We start from the raw sequence: 18,988 nt of genomic DNA, 5'->3' as shown, positions 1-18,988 counted from the left end.
GGTTTTCTGTGTGGATGGTGGGGACGTGTCCATATCACTCTAGCAAATGTAATGAGGAAATGGATAATCCTGACAGTGTGACACTGATGTCCTTACCACTTGACCAGTCAAACCTTTGCTTGAGGATGCGTTTACTGTACATTGGGAAGAGTTTTTGGTACCTAATTTGTGGGTGTGGCGGTTGCGAGAGATGCCTGTGTATTCCTGAGAGGAGACGTTGCTGGGAGAAGTCGGGTACTGTCAATTTCCCCCAGTATGAGTCCAGAAAGGCGTAGTTGGGACGGGGAGCGAGTCGGACCTCCTGGGCTGCATTTTGGTAACCGGATGTGACGTCAGTGCTTGGGTTGGTGTTCCCTCACGCGCCTTCCCCCCCATTCGAACATTGACAGCTGTTTGGTGCAGCAATGTATGAACGGGCATGAAAGGAGTCCACCTCGATGCGTTCGTCTCATAAATAAGCGAGTGTTTGCAGTGCTAATGTTTCTCTTTAGGTTTTTGCCCGTCTTTTGGGCAGTGTCGTCGACGAAGGCAGACTTCTTTCATTTCGATAGCATATCAAACGTTTCTACTTACTATTTCAATTACCTTTATTGTAATATCTGGGAGGGAGATTGCCAACCAAACCAAGAGGATGCTACCCAGCAAGGTAGGCTACTGTGTTTATGAATTATAGTTTAATTGTCAGCGTTAAATTGTGTGCAAAGAAATATCCACTTCGCTCACTAATGAAATACAGGCGCTTGTTAAATAAGAATTATTATGGTGCCTACGTTTTTGTTTATGAAGACCTCATGCACTTGAGTCACACACAACTAAATGTTTGTCTGGCTGTCAAATGCATTCGATTTGGTAGTTACGTTAGATCCACGTTCTTTGGTTAGAGCATGTTGGTGTCCTCTTCCATAGTTCCGACCCGGGAGCTGTGGCCAGGCTTCCCCCAAGACTACATCCGCATGCTGAGCGAATGGTACTGTAGCCTGGGACAGTGCTGCGAGTCTGGCGACTGTCGAATAACCAATAATATAACAGGTAAATGTGTTGCATACATTCCAAATGGGTTAATTAAGTTGGGCTTCTGCATATGCCTATTTGAATGAGATCATCAAATACTCTGTGTACTACTACATCACACTACATGTGATGAGTCTGCTCTTATTACAACAAGAGGATGCATGTAGTAGGCCTATTACAAACGCCTTACAATTAGTCATTTTAATGGTTTTCTCTTGTTTGTAAATGTTTTTGGCACATTTTACCAATTAGCCTTACAATAAGTAATTTTAATGGTTTTCTCTTGTTTGTAAATGTTTTTGTCACATTTCTCATGTGTGAGGGTTACCAGGGTCACTTTCATTAATGCATGGAGCTCTGTGTTCATTAAAGCATTTTGTCTTCATGTTTGCTTGTACTATGTTTTTTTTTTTTAATCTCCCTGTATCCATATAATTAATAAAGTAATGCTCTTTATGATGTTTCTTCTATTTTGTGTGTGTGTGTGTGTTTGTGTCATGTGTAGGGCTGGCCAGAGACCTTCAGCAGAGGCTCCATGGTCAGCACCTGGCCCAGGTGGTGATTCTGAAGGCGGTCCAGGGGTTCATCGAGAGCCCAGACTCCAACAAGCCCCTCACGCTCTCCTTCCATGGCTGGTCGGGCACCGGCAAGAACTTTGTGGCGCGGCTAGTGGCTGATAACCTCTACCGCGACGGGGTGAAGAGCGAGTGTGTGCGCTTGTTCATTGCGCCCTTCCACTTTCCCCACGCCAAGCTTGTGGACGCATATAAGGTGAGGGCTTTCAACTAGAACCTGGTTAAAACACTGGTGCCCTCGGACAGAGATACAGTAGATAAGATCAAAGCGTCGCTGTCAGGCACAATATCTCAACTTTTTGGGTAAAATTCACTTATTCATTTATGAATCACTTTTTAATAAATAAATAATCATCTCAACATTTGAGTAGGTTATTAGATCATTTATCATACGCACACTCATGCAGACTGACCATTAATACTGATTTTTATTTTATGATGAATAAACAACAAATATAAAATAATAAAATAAATAGTGGAGATAGAAGGTTTCTGCTGGACAGTGACGAAATTCAAAAAAGACAGACTTTAATGAAGGTGCATGTCACATGCTGTGCAGATACACATGTAGGGAGGACAAACAAGGGGGGCGAGAGGACAGAACAGACTGTTTGTATGGATGAAGTTACACATCTGCAGTTGTAGATGTGAGGATGAGGCCAGGACAGGCAGAGTGCCCAGTGCTGGTTGGCGTGTCCTTTCCCCCTGTGGCCCCTCCCGCCAGGTTACGTGTATCAGATGCGTCATCGTACTCCCTCTTTGATTCAGTTACACAACATGTCCATCATACAAACAAATCACAGAACGTTTTCTGGGTAGAAATCCAAACTGAATCGAGTGCATTTGGGAATGAACTCTGACCTGGAATTGATCTGTAAATATACTGGTGATGGGCTGAATTCTGTGGAAGATGACCATCAGATTACGATGTCTTTGACCAGTGGTGTAGTCTACATAGAACGCGGGTATACGGTAGGGGTGGTACGGTTCACAAATGTCACGGTTCGGTCCATATCACGGTTTCAAGGTCACGGTATTCGGTTTTGTACGGTTCTGTTTTTTTTTTTTTTTTTTTTTTTAAATAAAATGTATTATATAAAAATTAGAATGAAAATGTAAGCTTATCATGGGTATGTTGAATTTGACTTAATTTAACCCAACTGAAAGAGGAAAGATATCAATGATTTTAACATGCTTCCATTTATTTCACAAAAAGGGAGAACTAAGTCCTAACTTTTAAGTTGACAAATATTCAAATATTACATGCTATAACACATTTGACATGTAAAAATAAAACAGCTACACTCCTGTAGGCAATGGGACCATTAGGTCAGTGCAGTATGACTATTTTGGTTAATGACACACTGAGAACGAATTGGACTTTTATTTTGATACCGCTTTCTGCGAGTTTTGCGCTTATGAATCAGTTGCTTCCTATAATGAAACTGCCGGCCGTGAGAGGCATAGAAGTAAAATCAGAAGTCAAATTAAATTTTAAGTGAACAACTGATAGGGTTATGTTATGTTAAAATGTGAAAGTTAAGGTAACAAATAATTTTAAAAGATCGTTTTTTTTAGAAGTGTATGCACAAGAATGTTTCACAAAACTCCTGTGAAGCTGAGCCTTTTAAAACAGTCAAATTTTATTTTTGTTATAGTGTTAAACATCAATGTTAACTAGGCAACAGCACAAAGTCCCCTTCCGTCCATCAGAGTCTAACTGGCTACATATAATTAGGCCAGTTGATTGCAGTTAAGGACAGCGCAGTGAATCTGATGGATATGTTCAATTATCTCGCATTTTGCCGTCCGGAATCCCCATTCAATGCCACGTGGATATAGCCTACACTAGGCTACTGTAACGTAAGTCATAGTCTACTTTGTTCTGCTAATCTGTCATTGTTTGTAAATTCATGTTCATTTAATTTAAAATGGTCAGCATAAAGGCTGGGAACAGTCACTTGCGCTAACGTGGAGAGAGAGGGGGGAGACGGTGACGCTGCTGACCGACCTGCACTTGCTTGTAGGCTACTGTAGCCATAGTCAGCTGGCGCATGCTGTTACATTATGCATTTCAGTTGGCTGATAGAAATCAGTCTTTCCACACTCAATATCCTACGTAGTCTTTGTGTTTTATGCTTGTAAAAGTAGTAGGATTTTATTAATAGCGTCATCCGCCGGTGGTCACTCTATTTTTTATTTTTTTTTGAAACCGTGGGCACCGTGCGGTTGCCCACTACCCCGTTCCGTGACATGCAAACCGTACGGTCTCGGTTTGCAACGCAAACCGTACCATGCCTAGTATACGGAGTATACCCACTTCTAAATTTCAGGGATTTCAGTATACCCACTTAAAATTGATTGATCCATTGTTTTGAATAGCATAAATATATACAGTATACCCACTTCAAAAAAATGCTCAAATATACACTGTCTTTGACAGCTGGTAGTCAGGTGTCACACGTGTGTGCGCATGCATGCATGTGTGTGCGCTCTCGCACTAGCAGCGGTGTGTTCTGTCCCAGAGTCAGCTACATTAGGTGAGGACAGCTGTGTGTGTGTCTGTGTGTCTGTGTGTGTGTGTGTGTGTGTGTGTGTGTGTGTGTGTGTGTGTGTGTCAGTCAGTGGCACCTGTCAACCAGCCAAATGCTGTTAAAACTTGGCTGTGGCTAATAAGTAGCCTATATTCTGTTGTTTGCCCTTGTAGAAAGCCATGTACTCATCTTGCTTTTAGTAGCTCATCTGAGGTTATAAGCACAGTATCATGGTAAAGAAAAGAACAATGGCTGAATGTGGCTACTGAGCCGGGAAAACATTGGCTGGTGATTGAAAACGTTAATGACAAGCCCCGTTGTGTGTGTTTGTGTGTGTGTGCCCGTGCGCGTGCGTGCTAGTTTCAGCTGAAAAAGGTCATAAGGCCCAGCTGAGAGAGGCCAACAGCTGTTGTGTCCTCAGACGCTCTTCATCTTTGACAAGGCAGAGAGGCTGCACTCTGGCCTGTGCGTGTATGTGTGTTAATAACCGTGTGTGTGTCCTGTGAATGTGTGTGTGTCCTGTGTGTGTGTGCTAGGTTCAGCTGCGAGAGGCCATAAGGGACATGGTGCTGCGTTGTCCTCAGACGCTCTTCATCTTTGACGAGGCGGAGAAGCTGCACCCTGGCCTCATAGACGCCATTAAGCCCTACATGGACCACTACGATAACGTAGACGGAGTCAACTACAGGAGAGCCATCTTCCTCTTCCTCAGGTCAGCTGACGTGTGCATGCGTGTTTGTGTGTGGACTTGAAAGTGTCTGTTGCATCAGCCAACATGATGAGCATTTCAGCTAACATCTCGTTGGTTATTTGGCTGCAGCATCCAATGGCTGCTTTGAAAGGGTGTAAATACAGCCAATAATAATTGTGAGTATGGTGTTATGTTATGGGGCTAATGTTCTATACTGAACAGGAACATGCTACTACTCTTTGTGTTACAGTAACATCGGTGGTGCAGCTATCAATGAGGTGGCTCTAGACTTCTGGCACTCTGGGCAGAACCGAGAGGACATCGGCATGGAGGATCTGGAGCATCGGCTGAGAGCAGACGCCATGGGGGCACAAGGTATCCACACTGATGATGTTTACCTCCATTTTTCAGTAGTTGGGTCAATTTTGTTTTATGATTGTAGCACACGTCAGGATGGTGCCGCCACTATTAATCAATGATTTTTTTTTTTTAATGTTTGTGGATAAACTATTCATTGCACCTCATTAATTACCAATTACTCATTAATGTATGGACATTAGCTGTGGTTGTACGACCTTCACGTCTGAGCCCAAAAAAACTTAATTGACCCATTAACTTGACATTGCACAATAAATTAATGGCTAAGGTGTTTAAGTTTTCAGATTTTCTATTTCTAATGCATTTAGAGAAGTATAGTCTGGTGCCGTGACCGTTCCTGTGCTGTGAAACCAGTTGTTGGTGTGTGTTCTTTAACTGCACATAATAGCCCAGCATAATCATGCTTATTGCTAAGCCTCCACAGTGACTAAGTACACCGATTCAAACAGAATACACTGGTCAATGACGTTTTTTTCTGGACTCGGATGTCAGGTGGTACAACCACACTTAATGCCCATAAATTGATGTGTAAATTAATTAGCAATTGGTAATTAATGTACTGCAATGGATATGCCTCTTAGATAATTCATTGAAAACAAAAAAGAAAATCATTTAATCCATCCAGTTGTGGCATTAGCTGTGGTTGCCCCACCCTGACGTGTGCTGCTATTAAAAGGTAATTTACCCACACACTGATAATATTGTGATTGGAGGATATAATGTATGGTCATGTGCTTTTGGATTATATCCTGTGGAGCAGTACTGGACTCACTCACCAGAATAAATGTTTTCTGCCTCGACATGGGTTCATCTAGTTTACTTATTTATATTAATGTGTGGAGTTGATACATTTTAGACATTGCTGTCGTATTGTCCTTTTTTATTTCTCTGCTGCATTTGTAGACATAACAAGACCATCCCACTGTTGTTAAGATACTCACTGCGGCCCTCCTAAACGATATTTTTTCCCATCCTCTTCTCTACAGGTGGATTCGCCCACCACATTAACAACAACATGTGTGTCTTTTGACCTTCAAACGATCCTCTCCCCTCCTCTCTCCCCCCAGGTGGATTTGCCCAGAGCGAGCTGCTGTCTGGTCACCTGGTCGACTTCTTCGTGCCATTCCTGCCCCTGGAGTACCGCCACGTCAAGCTGTGTGCCCGCGACGCCTACCTGGCACGGGGCGTGCAGCCCACTGACGCCACTCTGGATGACGTGGCCAAGGCCATGCTCTATGTACCCAAGGAGGAGAAGCTGTTCTCGGCACAAGGCTGCAAGTCCATCCCACAGAGAATCAACTTTTTCCTGCCCTGATGAATACAATGCAGTCCCGCCCACACTACACTACACTACCCACCCTGCCCTTTAGTTCCCCACAGGATCACTGTCTTCCTCCTACCCTGATCAAGGCTACTTGGCCCTGTATTCCACCGAGAGTGCGTCTCTGTCCTGATCCATCGAGCCCCTACAAATATGGGTCTGGTGAAATCTGACACTTTAAGACCCGACTGACATCGATTTTAAATTTTTAATACAACTTGGTATGCCTTTTTGGTGGCAAGATAGAAACCCAGTACTGCTTATGCTAAGTTGTATTAAATTCCGGGTGGCTCTGGTCCCAAAGTGTCTGATTTCACAAGAAGTGACCCATATGCTGAGCACCCTGATGGACATTTATGACTCTTGTCTTCTTGAAGATCTTCTCTGCTCAGAGCTGCTGGTCTATCTCACAGAGGATCAACTTCCTCCTACCCTGGTTGAGTCCCACCTACACCCCAACACTGCCCTCTGTTCCCTACAGGATCAACTTACTTACTAACCACACGGACAACCCACAGGATCAACTTCTGTTTGCCCTGATATAACCACACCGACACCCCACTGGATCAACGTTTGTGTGCCCTAATCCAGTGCCACCTACCTACACCCCCCTGCCCTTTATCCCCCACACCCCATTCTCAGCCGTCTCTATCCGGCTCTGCGTACGAGACCCCACCCTGACAGACAATGTGGTGAGGTTTACACCTCTCCGCCACACAGGGCTGAACGTCTTTTCCCTCACAGAAATCAACGTCTGTCTGTCCTGATCCACCCTGAATAACTCTGGGGTGAGGTTTAGGCTTACAGCGTATAGACACTCGGTCTGAAGTCCAAACCCATGAGGATTATGAGGATTTGGATGCACAGATCCCTGATCTCACACTGCCCATGGACTAGTGGTAGTGATGCTCATGTCCCAGTACAGCTTTGGGAGCACCATCTATGTCTTTTCTTTGCCACTGCTGTTTTTAATTGTATTGTTTTGCCTTCAGTATGTCAAAAATGCTGTTGCTTTCCAATGTGTTGGGCTTTAGGCTCATGCATATGTTATTTTTACTATTATTATTTAATGTATTTATATTTTAATGTTTATGTTGTGTGTATATGGTCGATCTGAATTCTCAAGGCAATGAGGTTTCACACTCTTATGTACCCAAAGTTATAATGTTATTGAATGGAATTATGATGGCGCTTTGTTAACAAAGAAGTATTTTGTTTACATAAACTCATATGAATTAATAAAATGTTTGTACTGAGAATGTTAACAAGAAGAGAGAACACTGCTACTGTTACAGCTGTTTCATTTTTCCATCTCTGTCATGCTACGTACCTGTTACTATTTATGATCAGGATGGAGCTGTTTTATCACATGTTTTGTTGAATTTGTGCCAATGTGAATTTACAATTCACCACACTCACCAATGCACTTGAGAGCAGTGTTTGCACCGAGTGCCAGTATGTATTCACTTCCAAATGTTTGGAGGAAGTCTTAGATATCGCCACTGTGTTTCTCATACAGTGCTTTCTTTCATATGAGAGACAAGAAATGCCCTTTTATGTATGTGACACCATTGAAGTCATTCTTGTGTTTTAATGCGTACATGTATGATACACTGTGCAAAGTGGAGGAGAGAAGCCCTGCTCAGCTTCAAGCACAGCCTCAGTCTCAATAGCCTTTCTCCAGTGCTTCTTCCGCCCTCCAGCCTGGCTCATATGCAGATCTTGCAAAAACAATTCAGATGTTACACTTTTTGTGCAATTAGGGGAGTATTCCAAGAACCTGGTTCAATAGTAAACCAGGTTGGATTAACCTCGAGGTAGTGGTAAATCATCTAATAGAAGAGCTGTAGTCATTATTTCGAATGAAGGGTGCCTGTGGGCTGTCCATTTGCAGGGTTACCACTTTCTGTAGGGTAACGTAGCCCGGTTTATCACTTAGCCATGTTCTTGGAATACTACCCAGCATATTGAATGAGGGAAAGCCCCAAAGAGCTGCTCTGAGCTGCTTGACCATGGGGAAACATCATTTGTTCCTCCACGGGAGAGGGGCAGACACTGAGGCAGAAGGCTGCAGGGAGGAACTGGAATATATAGTATATTGAGATGCTTGCTGTATTCATGCTGTGTTCTGCAGGCATGCTTATCTTCATTCTTCATGTAGGCGACAGGCCTCATTCATACAGCACTCACTGCTGTTTTCACTGTTTCACTATTTTGTTTTAAGTGGATCTAATCTGTGGTGAATCACACGACAGCCTCTGCCCTGCAGGCCACCTGTGCCCTGTAACCACCTGACACCTTGCATGATGTATTTTATATGGTTGTGGGCGCACTGTACATTAATTATTAAAATGTACGGGCATTGGTTGGGGAATGAAACCCTTTTTAATTGTTACAGGAGCATACAGTATTTTTTTCCTGTCATTAATGCTAACCAGCATTGGCTATCTGTGAACCAGATCAAATGGTTCAAGGAAAATGTGCACTACACTTGTTTTTTCCCCCTGGGTTTTGTCAGATTGCCTGAAAACATGAGGTGACGAGACCTCTCCTGTGAATCAGCTGGTATAGGTGCCATGGTGATGGCCTCACCTGTCTTGTGAGAGGAATGGACTGGAGAGAATCAGCAAAATAAAACATTAAAACTATTATTTCATTCTCAAGTTGTTGTCAAATCTCTCTCTGTCTCTCTGTCTAAAAAATAAAAAAGAAACTTGAGATAACTTCAAAAGCTTGACATAGTGCTGAATTCCTGAATTAACAAACAGGTATTCTGTGAAGCTCTCTCTCTCTCTCTCTCTCTCTCTCTCTCTCTCTCACACACACACACTCTCTGTTTTCATTGAATGACAGTGGGGAGCCGTATTTGTTACTTTTGCTTGCGGGTCTGTAGGGAAAATTTGGTAGGGCTATGCATTGTGAATCTCAGTAGAGCTGTATGATGATGACTGGAGATAGTGATGTGTCAGCCAAACGCGTGGTCTGTTCACATTGGTCCAAATTGCCACTCTCTGATTGGCTGACGTCGGCGCCGGTGTCTCCTTGAGCTCTGGACCAATCAGGTGCAGACATCTGTTCTGAGAGGAGAGGAGAGCCCTTGCAAATGTGAACTGGGAAGGCGATTGATTCCAACTCACGCTTAGGGAAATTAAGAGGTTGCGATAGTGTGTGCGCTGGTACTACATGCCAGAGATCTGTCTAGCTGAAGTAATTGCATTTTTTTGTTCTGATTATTGAATAGGAACAGAATCACGCGAATATGACCACGTTATCTCTTCTGGTCATAGCTATTTCGGCTGCGGTGCTAGCAGCAGACTCGTCAGTGTATCTGCGAGAACAGTTTGACGATGGGGGTAAGTCCTTGCAAACGTTTTATTTCGTTGACCCTCTATGTCAACGAAGTACTTGTTGAACATAGTGGCTTATTTATGCTATGGTGCATGTAATTCAGTAGTGAATTGGCCCGCATTACGGGAATGCTTCTGTTGAGTGGTTGTCAATTCAGAATTGCGTTCATGTTAGCTAGGCTAATGTCAGTCGAACCGTGTCTGGACAGCACTGTAGAACTAGTTTGCCCGATTTGCTAATAACACAGTGTACGATATGCATTGGCGTTTTTTCAGCTTTATATCAACGTCTGTAGTCTTGAACCCATCGTTGCTTTAACCGTGTTCCTTCATCAGCTATCGAATGAGTCGTTAATGCTCGCCCCTTATCTTGGGCATATCAGTTGACACATTCGGCCTCAGTTTTCCAGAAAAATAACGGCCCTATTCTGTTAAGGGTTTCCCTGACACCAAAAACATACCCACGTCGACATGAACTAACCTTCAGTGGTGACATGTATTTGCTTGTAGATGCGTGGAAGAGCCGGTGGACCGAATCTAAACACAAGTCCGACTATGGGAAGTTTGTTCTGTCTGCTGGAAAATTCTATGGGGACGCAGAGAAAGATAAAGGTGAGTTGTGATTCAATGAAAGCAGAAGTGGAATGAATGGCAAGGACATTTGAGAAGGAATTTGACAGTTGTGGCCACACAGTGTTTATCTTGATTCACTCATGGCTACATTGACATTCATTTCAACAAATGATCAATTCTTCCACTCAGTGGACATGGCCAAAGATGGAGAGTTTGTTCAATGGGCATGACTGTGCCACTGTGTTGTGGCAGTGAAATGATGAATGACCAGTCAAGCCCAATGTATGGATCCCTCTGTCAAAGACATGACACGTCATTTGTGATGTGTTGTACAATTCCCCTCGTCACAGTTCTCCAGCAGTTCAGTGCAAACTAGCTTTGTAACTGAAGCTGAAATCAATGTTTTATGTATCCTCACAGCTCAATGCAAAGTAAGTATGTTTGTTATGTATGAGGTGATTTATGCTGTCACTCTAATCTGAACCATAGGCCTCCAGACCAGCCAGGACGCCCGCTTCTACGCCCTCTCGACGCGCTTTGATGATGTCAGCAACAAGGGCCAGCCGCTGGTCATCCAGTTCACGGTGAAGCACGAGCAGAACATCGACTGCGGCGGTGGATACATCAAACTCTTCCCATCATCCCTCAACCAGGAGGAGATGCACGGAGACTCAGAATACAACATCATGTTTGGTAGGCCTACATGTTTGAGCACAGCAGCATTTTTCGTATAGGTCTACAGTACATGTTTCAGTATAACATCGTGTTTGGTAGGTCTACAGTCCCAGGAAAAAGTTTGTACACCCTTTGAAATTTCTTACATTTCTGTCAAAATTGATCATAAAACATGGTCGGATCTTCCCGGAAATCTCAAGAAGGAACAATCAGAGTCTGCTTTAATTAATTCCACCCAAACATTTACATGTTATCATATTTGTATTGGTCATAAGGCCATAACATTCACAGGAGAGCAGGGCGTAAGTAAGTACACCCTTGCATTAAGTAGGTAGAGTAACCCTCAGTTAGTTGCAATATCATCAACCAGACTTGTCCTGTAGTTGCAGATCAGATTAACAAAACAATCTGTTTGTATCTGGTCTCCCTCTTCTTTAGAGAACTGCCTCTCGTCAGCAAGGTTTGTGGGATGTCTGGAGTGCATAGCTTTCTTGACTTCATGCCATATAATCTCAATTGTTTTTTGTCAGGGCTTTGACTGGGCTATTTCAGAATGTGTATTTCATTATTATGAAGCCATTCTAAAGTTGATTTGCTTCTAAAGTATGGGTTGTTGTCACATTTCAGGACCCATACTCTTGTGTGCTTCAACTGTGTGACAGACTTCCTCACGTTTTTTCTGTAAAATATCTCGATAAACTTCTGAGTTCATTGTTCCACTGATAATAGCAAACTGTCAAGGGCCTGAGGCAGCAAGGTAGCCGCATATAATGATGCTCCCGCCACCATACTCAGAAGAGGAGATGTAACCAAGAATAGCTTAAAATGGGATTCATTCTGCCAATCTAAAATTAATGGGGTTTCTGTATTGCTGCACCTTTTGAGGTTTGCGAAAAAGCATTTATATGCTTCATAGAATTACTGCAAAATATTCTGTAGACCAACGTTGAAACCAAAGTTGAATTGTTCAGGGGAACACACAATGTCATGTTTGGAGGAGAACTGGAGAACCACACCTTCACCAAAACATCATCTCCACCTTTGAGTATGGTGACGGGAGCATCATTATATGCGGCTACCTTGCTGCCTCAGGCCATTGTCACTTTGCAATTATCAGTGGAACAATGAACTCAGAAGTTTATCGAGATATTTTACAGAAAAAAAGTGAGGTAGTCTGTCACACAGTTGAAGCACACAAGAGGATGGGTGCTGAAATGTGACAACAACCCATACTTTAGAAGCAAATCGACTTTAGAATGGCTTCATAATAATGAAATACACATTCTGGAATAGCCCAGTCAAAGCCCTGACAAAAAAACAATTGAGATTATATGGCATCAAGTCAAGAAAGCTATGCACTCCAGACATCCCACAAACCTTGCTGACGAGAGGCAGTTTTCTAAAGAAGAGGGAGACCAGATACATCCAGATTGTTTTGTTAATCTGATCTGCAACTACAGGAAACATCTGGTTGAGGTTATTGCGACTAACTTAGGGTTAAAATCTATTGAATGCAAGGGTGTACTTACTTATGCCTTGCTGTCCTGTGAATGTTTACATCTTATGGCCAATGAAAATATGAAAACTTGTAAATGTTTGGGTTGAATTAGTTAAAGCAGACTCTGGTTGTTCCTTCTTGTGATTTCCGGGAAGATCAGACCATGTTTTATGACCAATTTTGACAGAAAGGTAAGAAATTTCAAAGGGTGTACAAACTTTTTCCTGGGACTGTATATGTTTGATAGGCTGTCATGGTTCAGAGCTATACTTATTTGGAAGGCTTACACATTACAACATCGTACAAAAAAGTTGTCTAAATCTGAGGCACTCAAGGTTGCGATTTTTATTTGGCTACAATGCCATTGTACAATTATATCAGGCAGCCATACACGGTTCAGTTCTAAATCATAATGTGTAGACCTGCAAGTTTGCTCTGGGACTTCTCTGCTCACCCCCTCCGCCTCCCAGTGGTGTGATTGAAAAGTGGGAGGGCTCACTGTTTGTGATAACCGAGAAGGTAACAGGATTAGATGGTAATGTGAATAGTCCCAGGTCTAACGGGACTAGTCTGTAATGTGTATAGCCTTATTTATAGTACTTTACAGTAACCTAAGAATAGTTCAAGGGGCTTGACTGTAACCCAATAGCCTAGTTTACTTGATTGTGAAGTGGCTTTCCTGCTTTACATGGGTGTGACCGTAACGTGACGACAAGCCTGCTTTACAAGGGTGTGTCGGTAAGGTGAATAGTCTGGTTTACACGGGGACTTTCAGGATGACATTTGCGATAGGAGATGCCACTATTTCAATTCCTGTTTTGCTAGTTCAGTTTTTGATGTCAAGTGTGATTTTACTTTTAAACCATTATTCAAAATGAACTTTTGAGGGTAAACTCATTCTTTCATGTTTTATTAGTTTTTGTCTCAGGTTTTGTGTATTGAAAAACCATTGTACCTTGTTAGACATCTGCATGTCGTTCTCATGCATGTCATTGTCACCTATCCTCAGGACCTGACATCTGTGGGCCCGGCACTAAGAAGGTGCACGTCATCTTCAACTACAAGGGCAAGAACCACCTTATCAACAAGGACGTCAGGTGCAAGGTGAGACTGTTGCTATGTCTCAGATGGTGCACTTCGGGCACTATGTTTTAGTTTAGGCAGTGAGCGAGAGAGAAATATGAGGATGCTAATGGAGCGCACCATAATTGAGTGTGTAAAGAGAAATGAGGGTTTCTCCTGAAATCAGTGTGAGGTTGGAGACCAGTGTCTATGTAGCTTGACTATATCTTGTAACCGTACAAAATATGAACATCTTTGTTTAGAAAAAGAACACTGGGGTGTCTAAGTCAGAGAGTTTCCTTTTGATTCTGTTATCGTAGCTTGATGATTAATGTGGCTATCAGGCGACCTGACTACCTAAAGGTCATGATCTTTGTTTCCTTGTCAGGCGCTATGTCTCCGCTCTACAGTGAGGCAATGTAAAGGCTGCTTCTCCTTCATGTGGTCTTGTAACCCATTTTTTTGGACAATGTCCCTGCCGGAGAACTGCCTCTAAACCTCACACACCCTCTGTTCAACACGGGGCTTTCACCACTCAGTATTGTATTTTGTGACAATGCTACATTGAGGGACTTAGACATTGTTCTAGCAAACAATAACCAAACAGATCAAAGGCTATGTAGCTTGGCTTGAGGACTGACAGACTTTGAAGGCGATCTTGGAATTTTTTGGCTGTTGAATGGAGGCGTAACCTGAATAAGGACAAAATGACAGCACTTTGTTTGAGGTAGACCTACTGGTTGTAACGTTCACTGTTGTAATGTTTGGTCCTCTCACTTGGGTATAAAGCCAAATCCAGGTAGCTACTGTGCACCACCTTTGTCCTCCAGAATGAGGAGCACATCCACCTGTACACAAAAAACCCTGATGGCTACTGACAGCAAGTTCCCCTCCCCTGTATTTTCTAAGAGTGGTGATGAGTACACTCCTCGCTACATGCCTGGGGTGCATTTCTCGAAAGCGTAGTTGGTAACTACATTAGCTACTTTGTTGGTTGCAATGCAATTTCCCATTGGCAACTACCCAAGTTGCTAACTGCTAACAACTACGCTTTCGACAAATGCACCCCAGCTGTGAACTTAATACTTCCAGTGACAGCTGACCAACTTTCTCTCCTCTCTCTCTCTTCAGGATGATGAGTACACCCACCTGTACACGCTGGTGGTGAACCCGGACAACACGTATGAGGTGAAGATTGACAATAAGAAGGTGGAGTCTGGCTCCCTGGAGGAGGATTGGGACTTCCTGCCCCCCAAGAAGGTCAAGGACCCCGAGGCCAAGAAGCCAGAGGACTGGGACGAGCGCGAGAAGATCGACGACCCTGAGGACACTAAGCCTGAGGTTGGTGCTGCCCACATACCCAGAGCTGTCAAAAGTAAAAGTAAATTCATTGTGTGAGTCAGGGGTGGCCAACCTCTTACATTCGAGGGGCCACTTCAAATTGTATAAAGTCCTCCAAGGGCCATACTATTAACACAAACTAGTATTTCCCCCTGCACTTTAGGCCTATATTGAAGGTGGCCACCTTTACAACAGACACCGTCTTCACTAGGTCCAGGGGCTCTCCTTCACTAGGGGCTATAGCAACCCTGTTGAGAAACACTAAGGTTGATGGATTGTTCCTGAAATCAGTGAGAACCTCACAAGAACACAACACGAACTTGATTCAATCGGCGCAGTGTCAGCTGATCGCTAGAAAAGTACACAGGTCTACTTTCTACTCGCATAAGTCACCTGTGTTGGAAGGAAACTGTGTCAGTTCTTTTGTTTTACTTTTACTTTCAGGTTTGACACCAATGGCACACGTGATGCAGTCAGTGCCAATCTGTGTAATATGCGTTTATAAACATGTATGTGTGTAATGTGTTTGTACAGTGCTGTGTCTGTACAGGACAATGACCGCTGGATCAAAATCCCTGACCCTCACTGTCATGTTTTGCCATAATGTAATGACGTTATGTTAAATATGTGTGCTTTTGTTTCCCTTTCTAAAGGACTGGGACAAGGCAGAGAACATCCCCGACCCTGATGCCAAGAAGCCTGACGACTGGGACGATGAGATGGACGGAGAGTGGGAACCACCCATGATCACCAACCCAGAGTACAAGGTAAACACACACACACACACACACACACACACACACACACACACACACACACACACACACACACACACACACACAGACAGAGTGTGATCGAGTATAAAGTGGGTTCAACAGGGAGATCATACAAATTAGGTGTGATTTAAGTTAGATTTAAACCTGGGTTGCGTTTCCTGACAGCGTCGTTGCTAACAAAGTTAGTAACTCACTTGGTTCATTGGTTGCAATGCAGTTTCCCATTCAATACCTAGTAACTTGCTAACTGGTTAACAATGATGCTTTCGAGAAACGGGGTCCAGTTTGGTGCAGTAGGAGACCACATACAGTACACACAAGCTGTTACTTAGACAGTACATTATGTTATGACTTCATGTTTATCGCAGGAGAGAGATCTCTTCCACTCATGCGCACACATGCACACAAATGCACATTAGGTGTGATTTTAATTCGTTAGATTTAAACATTATGAGTACAAGATGGGTTCAGGGGGTAGACTAGTATCACTCTTTACATTGTATTTAATGTTTTGTATTCAGGGTTGATTCTAAAGGTTAGTGTAACTAGTTGGATTGTTTAATGCTTGGATATTCAGTACAGTCATGAAGTGCAGGTACTGAACAAACCCTAGGAGCAATAATTTTCTCTGTTGATCTACAGTATATTGGGTTATTATATGTATTATATTTATGTTCAACTCTTGTGTTTTCTGTGTGTGTGAACAGGGCGAGTGGAAACCTAAGCAGATTGATAACCCGGCCTACAAGGGCAAGTGGGTGCACCCCGAGATCGACAACCCCGAGTACACTGCCGACGCAGAGATCTACAAGTACGACAGCATCGGCGTCATCGGACTCGACCTGTGGCAGGTGAGAACCCTGGGAAGATGAAGCCATGATCTATCCCGGCCTCTTACCTCTACTAGGTTTCATTCCAATATCCCAACGCCCGTCCTTGACCTGTGCTTGTGGCCCCGCCTCTGTGGAGAAAACCACAAAGTTTCGCTACTGTCAGCCTAGCCACAACTATTGGGGGACTTTTCCCTTTTCAACATCCCAAGTCCAAATGAGAAAATTGCTTTTCAATTGTTCCTTTGTGATATATTGAATTAAACTTCTGTCGTCAATGTCATCACGGGGCCACAAGCAGTTGGGGAGGACGAGAGTTACGATATTGGAAAAAGAAAAACCCACTCTGCTCCTCCATACTCTCCTCCGTTCTTCTTTCTAACCTCTCAACTCCTCCTTACCTCTCCATTCCTCTTTACTTCTCTCATACCTCCTCCATCCCTTCATTCATCCTCTGCTGACCTCCTCATCTCCATGTGTTCTCCTTGTGCTCTCTAACTTCTCTCCATTCCTTCTCCTTACCCCTCCCCCCTATCCCTCCACTCCTCCTCCATACTTCTTCTCCTAACCTCCATTCCTCCTCCTTCCACTCCTCCTTCATAGCTCACCATCTTTGATCATTATTGCTTTGCCTCTATCTCCGCACATGGTGACTAATTATTCCCTGGAGCTGCCCTAGTTTATCAGTGTTAGCTTGATGAGATGGAGAATAGTTTCTCCATCCAAACACACCGTAACTGATTAGATTGGGACTAGACTAGTTAGCAAGAAAAGAACTCGCAAGAATGTGAAGTGACTGTTTTTTGTGTTGCTGTTCCTTTTGCAGGTGAAGTCTGGCACCATCTTTGATAACTTCCTGGTCACCAACGACCCCAAAGTGGCTGAGGAGATCGGAGAGGAGACGTGGGGCGCCACCAAGGTAAAATGGTTTACTACTGTAATGTAATGTAATATAATCCAATACAATCCAATGTAATAATGAGGGGAGATGTGCGGTCACCAAGCCATTGTAGAGTTAATTGGGAAACTGTTTAACAAAGCATGATCCGCAATCATTTGCATTATCACTTCTTGTTTGCTCTCAATGCTGTTTTCTCAAAATGATATATTCTGTAAAGCTTTCTTTTCTGGTACAGTTACCGTACATAATTACTGTGTACTTTCTGGGTGACAACAACGTGAGGGAGAAGTTGCATGGTATCTTCCGGGTACAAAGGGGGTAATTACAAAGTTACATGGTATCGAACGGGTAACTTCTCTGTTACCCTGTTGTTACCCAGAAAATACAGTCATTTCATAGTAATTCTTGACAGATGTGTATTACATACTAAATAGTATTTACTTTGTAAGTACCCCCTTTTTTATCCATTAGACACCATTTAACATCTCTCTGTTACCCTATTGTTACTCAGAAAGTACATAGTAAAAGAAAGAGTTGCCATAAATTCTCTAATGAGATGACTGACTGTCCCCCTCCTCATCACACCAGGCTCCAGAGAAGAAGATGAAGGAAGGACAGGAGGAGGAGGAGAGGAAGAAGAGAGAGGAGGAGGAGGCCAAGAGGAAGGATGAGGCCAAGGATGAAGAGGAGGAGGAGGATGAGAAGGAGGACGAGGAGGAAGAAGAAGAAGAAGAGGAGGAAGAGGAAGAGGAGGAGAAAGAAGAGGACACAGACTCTGTGAAGGACGAGTTATAGAGGAGACGCAGGACTGGAGGCGAGCGAGGCCCATCGGGGTGGGGGGGTGATGTCCATCAAATCGGGGGTTCAGGGTTGGGGGGGGGGGGGGGGGGGGGGGGGGGTTACAAGGAGGGTTGCTGTTGACGTCCATGAAATGTATGAAATGGGGGGGATTAGGGTTAGGAAGGGAAGGGGTGGATGGGTTTTTTTGCAGGTGGGCAGAGTTTGGGGGGGGGGTGAGATTGCATTTTCTGGTTCAGGGCTGGGGGTCTGATGGAGGATTAGGGGGTGGGGGTCGTATGGCATTTGGTGGGTCTGCAGATGAACAACTGTGCTGGACCTTCCTTCCTTCACTATGGACGGCTTTCTCATCTCTGGAGGAACAGGGGGCTTGCATGGACTCACAAGGGTTGGTTCTAGTAGTTTTTATTTTGTCTTTCCGTCGCTTTTTTTATTTGTTTGTATGGTTTGTTTGTTTTTTTAAATACATGTTAAATTTTATTTGAAATTATATGTAACTTAAAAAAAAAGAATAAGTCCTTTGACGAATCACGAAATTCAACAGGATTTTGACCGACTGAAAAATAGCAGTTCAGACATTGGTAGTTTGAGGAAGGCGGTGAGGAGGAGAGGCCAAGCTACGCATCCTCAGTAAGGCTCCCTCTTAATACAATTATTCCATCTCATTCACAGATCAC

The 18,988-nt window shown here is 43.5% G+C and overlaps 2 protein-coding genes across 2 annotated transcripts; both read left to right on the top strand.

The window, feature by feature from the left end:
* Positions 1-166: 166 nt before the first annotated feature.
* tor3a (torsin family 3, member A) lies at positions 167-9,142 on the top strand. The gene is made up of 6 exons (XM_063201896.1): positions 167-646; positions 907-1,029; positions 1,517-1,782; positions 4,657-4,832; positions 5,062-5,186; positions 6,257-9,142. Exons 1-6 carry the CDS (start codon positions 409-411, stop codon positions 6,502-6,504), a joined length of 1,176 nt encoding a protein of 391 aa, XP_063057966.1. The 5' UTR covers positions 167-408; the 3' UTR covers positions 6,505-9,142.
* Positions 9,143-9,597: 455 nt separating this feature from the next.
* calr (calreticulin) lies at positions 9,598-18,376 on the top strand. The gene is made up of 9 exons (XM_063200292.1): positions 9,598-9,863; positions 10,368-10,469; positions 10,920-11,123; positions 13,613-13,707; positions 14,797-15,006; positions 15,660-15,773; positions 16,490-16,633; positions 17,439-17,531; positions 18,102-18,376. The coding sequence occupies exons 1-9, from the start codon at positions 9,770-9,772 to the stop codon at positions 18,306-18,308; spliced, it is 1,263 nt and encodes a 420-aa protein (XP_063056362.1). The 5' UTR covers positions 9,598-9,769; the 3' UTR covers positions 18,309-18,376.
* The last annotated feature ends 612 nt before the right edge of the window (positions 18,377-18,988 follow it).

This window comes from Engraulis encrasicolus, chromosome 6, assembly GCF_034702125.1.
Source record: "Engraulis encrasicolus isolate BLACKSEA-1 chromosome 6, IST_EnEncr_1.0, whole genome shotgun sequence".
NCBI lineage: Eukaryota > Metazoa > Chordata > Actinopteri > Clupeiformes > Engraulidae > Engraulis > Engraulis encrasicolus.
This window is presented reverse-complemented; position numbering and strand designations above follow the sequence as displayed.

What these genes read in the sequence shown, in the direction of transcription:
- tor3a (XM_063201896.1), top strand. Translation starts at nt 409, where the DNA reads ATGAACGGGCATGAAAGGAGTCCACCTCGATGCGTTCGTCTCATAAAT. An exon ending in AGAGGATGCTACCCAGCAAG is followed by an intron (nt 647 to 906) that starts GTAGGCTACTGT and finishes CCTCTTCCATAG; the next exon opens with TTCCGACCCGGGAGCTGTGG. An exon ending in AATAACCAATAATATAACAG is followed by an intron (nt 1,030 to 1,516) that starts GTAAATGTGTTG and finishes TGTCATGTGTAG; the next exon opens with GGCTGGCCAGAGACCTTCAG.
- calr (XM_063200292.1), top strand. Translation starts at nt 9,770, where the DNA reads ATGACCACGTTATCTCTTCTGGTCATAGCTATTTCGGCTGCGGTGCTA. An exon ending in AGAACAGTTTGACGATGGGG is followed by an intron (nt 9,864 to 10,367) that starts GTAAGTCCTTGC and finishes ATTTGCTTGTAG; the next exon opens with ATGCGTGGAAGAGCCGGTGG. An exon ending in TCACCAACCCAGAGTACAAG is followed by an intron (nt 15,774 to 16,489) that starts GTAAACACACAC and finishes GTGTGTGAACAG; the next exon opens with GGCGAGTGGAAACCTAAGCA.